This window comes from Eurypyga helias, unplaced genomic scaffold (assembly GCF_000690775.1).
Source record: "Eurypyga helias isolate BGI_N326 unplaced genomic scaffold, ASM69077v1 scaffold36374, whole genome shotgun sequence".
In the NCBI taxonomy this organism is placed as follows: domain Eukaryota; kingdom Metazoa; phylum Chordata; class Aves; order Eurypygiformes; family Eurypygidae; genus Eurypyga; species Eurypyga helias.
The window spans coordinates 1,462-2,505 of record NW_010246225.1 but is presented as its reverse complement, the minus strand read 5'-3'; the positions used below and the strand labels follow the sequence as shown (position 1 = coordinate 2,505).

The 1,044-nt window shown below is 67.2% G+C and overlaps 1 protein-coding gene across 1 annotated transcript in view; it reads left to right on the top strand.

The window, feature by feature from the left end:
• LOC104508633 (steroid 17-alpha-hydroxylase/17,20 lyase) overlaps positions 1-1,044 on the top strand; it is a 2,967-nt gene that overhangs the window by 656 nt on the left and 1,267 nt on the right. The window contains exons 2-5 of the mRNA XM_010150327.1: positions 35-264; positions 437-523; positions 607-816; positions 1,028-1,044. The exon at positions 1,028-1,044 is cut by the window's right edge and continues 144 nt beyond it. Coding sequence (XP_010148629.1) covers positions 35-264; positions 437-523; positions 607-816; positions 1,028-1,044 — 544 coding nt within the window. The remainder of the gene's footprint in view (positions 1-34; positions 265-436; positions 524-606; positions 817-1,027) is intronic.

The following is a 1,044-nucleotide window of genomic DNA, read 5'->3' as shown; positions in this document are numbered from 1 at the left end:
CTTCACCACCGCCCGCCTCTTCCCTCCGCCCCAGTCTGCCGGGAGGCTGCGTCCCTGTGTGAGACGCTCAGCGCGGCGCAGGACACGGCCCTGGACGTGGCCCCCGAGCTCACGCGGGCTGTCACCAACGTGGTCTGCTCCCTCTGCTTCAACTCCTCGTACCGGCGCGGGGACCCCGAGTTCGAGGCCATGCTGGAGTACAGCCAGGGTATCGTGGACACCGTGGCCAAGGAGAGCTTGGTGGACATCTTCCCCTGGCTCCAGGTGAGCGGGGACACCGGGACTGCCTGTTCCTCTCCCCTGGGATGAGAGGGAGGACCTGGGATGTGTCCTGCTGGAGGGGGCTACCCGAGCCCCCTGGGGACAGGAGGGTACCCGGGAGCCTGCAGAGGCTGGGTTGAGCAGCCCTTGCTGCAACGTGCCTTTTCTCCCCCAGATCTTCCCCAACAAGGACCTGGCCCTGCTGAAGAGATGCCTGAGGGTCCGGGACCAGCTGCTCCAGCAGAAGTTCACGGAACACAAGGTGCCGACGGGGCCAGGACGGCGAGCTGCAGCATGCTGGGGACCGTGCCCAGGACAGGGTGCCTCACGCATGTCCCCTGGCAGGAAGCCTTCCGCGGGGATGCCGTGAGGGACCTCATGGATGCCCTCCTGCAAGTGAGGCTCAGCGCCGAGAGCAGCCGCACCCCGGCGCCGGGGCTGGAGCTGACCGACGACCACCTCCTCATGACAGTGGGAGACATCTTTGGGGCCGGTGTGGAGACCACCACGACTGTGCTCAAATGGGCTGTGCTCTACCTGCTCCACTACCCCGAGGTAGGGCTGGGGCTCCCTCCAGCACCAGGGACATCGGGGAGGGCTCTGGAGAAGGCAGGTGCGGAGCAAGATGTCAGGCTTTTACTTCTGCCCTGCGCAACCTGCCAGGACGCGCTGGTGATGCCGGGTGTCCCCCACTGCCGCGGGCAGCCCCCACGCACACGGCAGCCACCTCCCCTGCCTCACGCTCCGGCCCTTGCTCCCCTCCCAGGGCCAGAGGAAGATCCA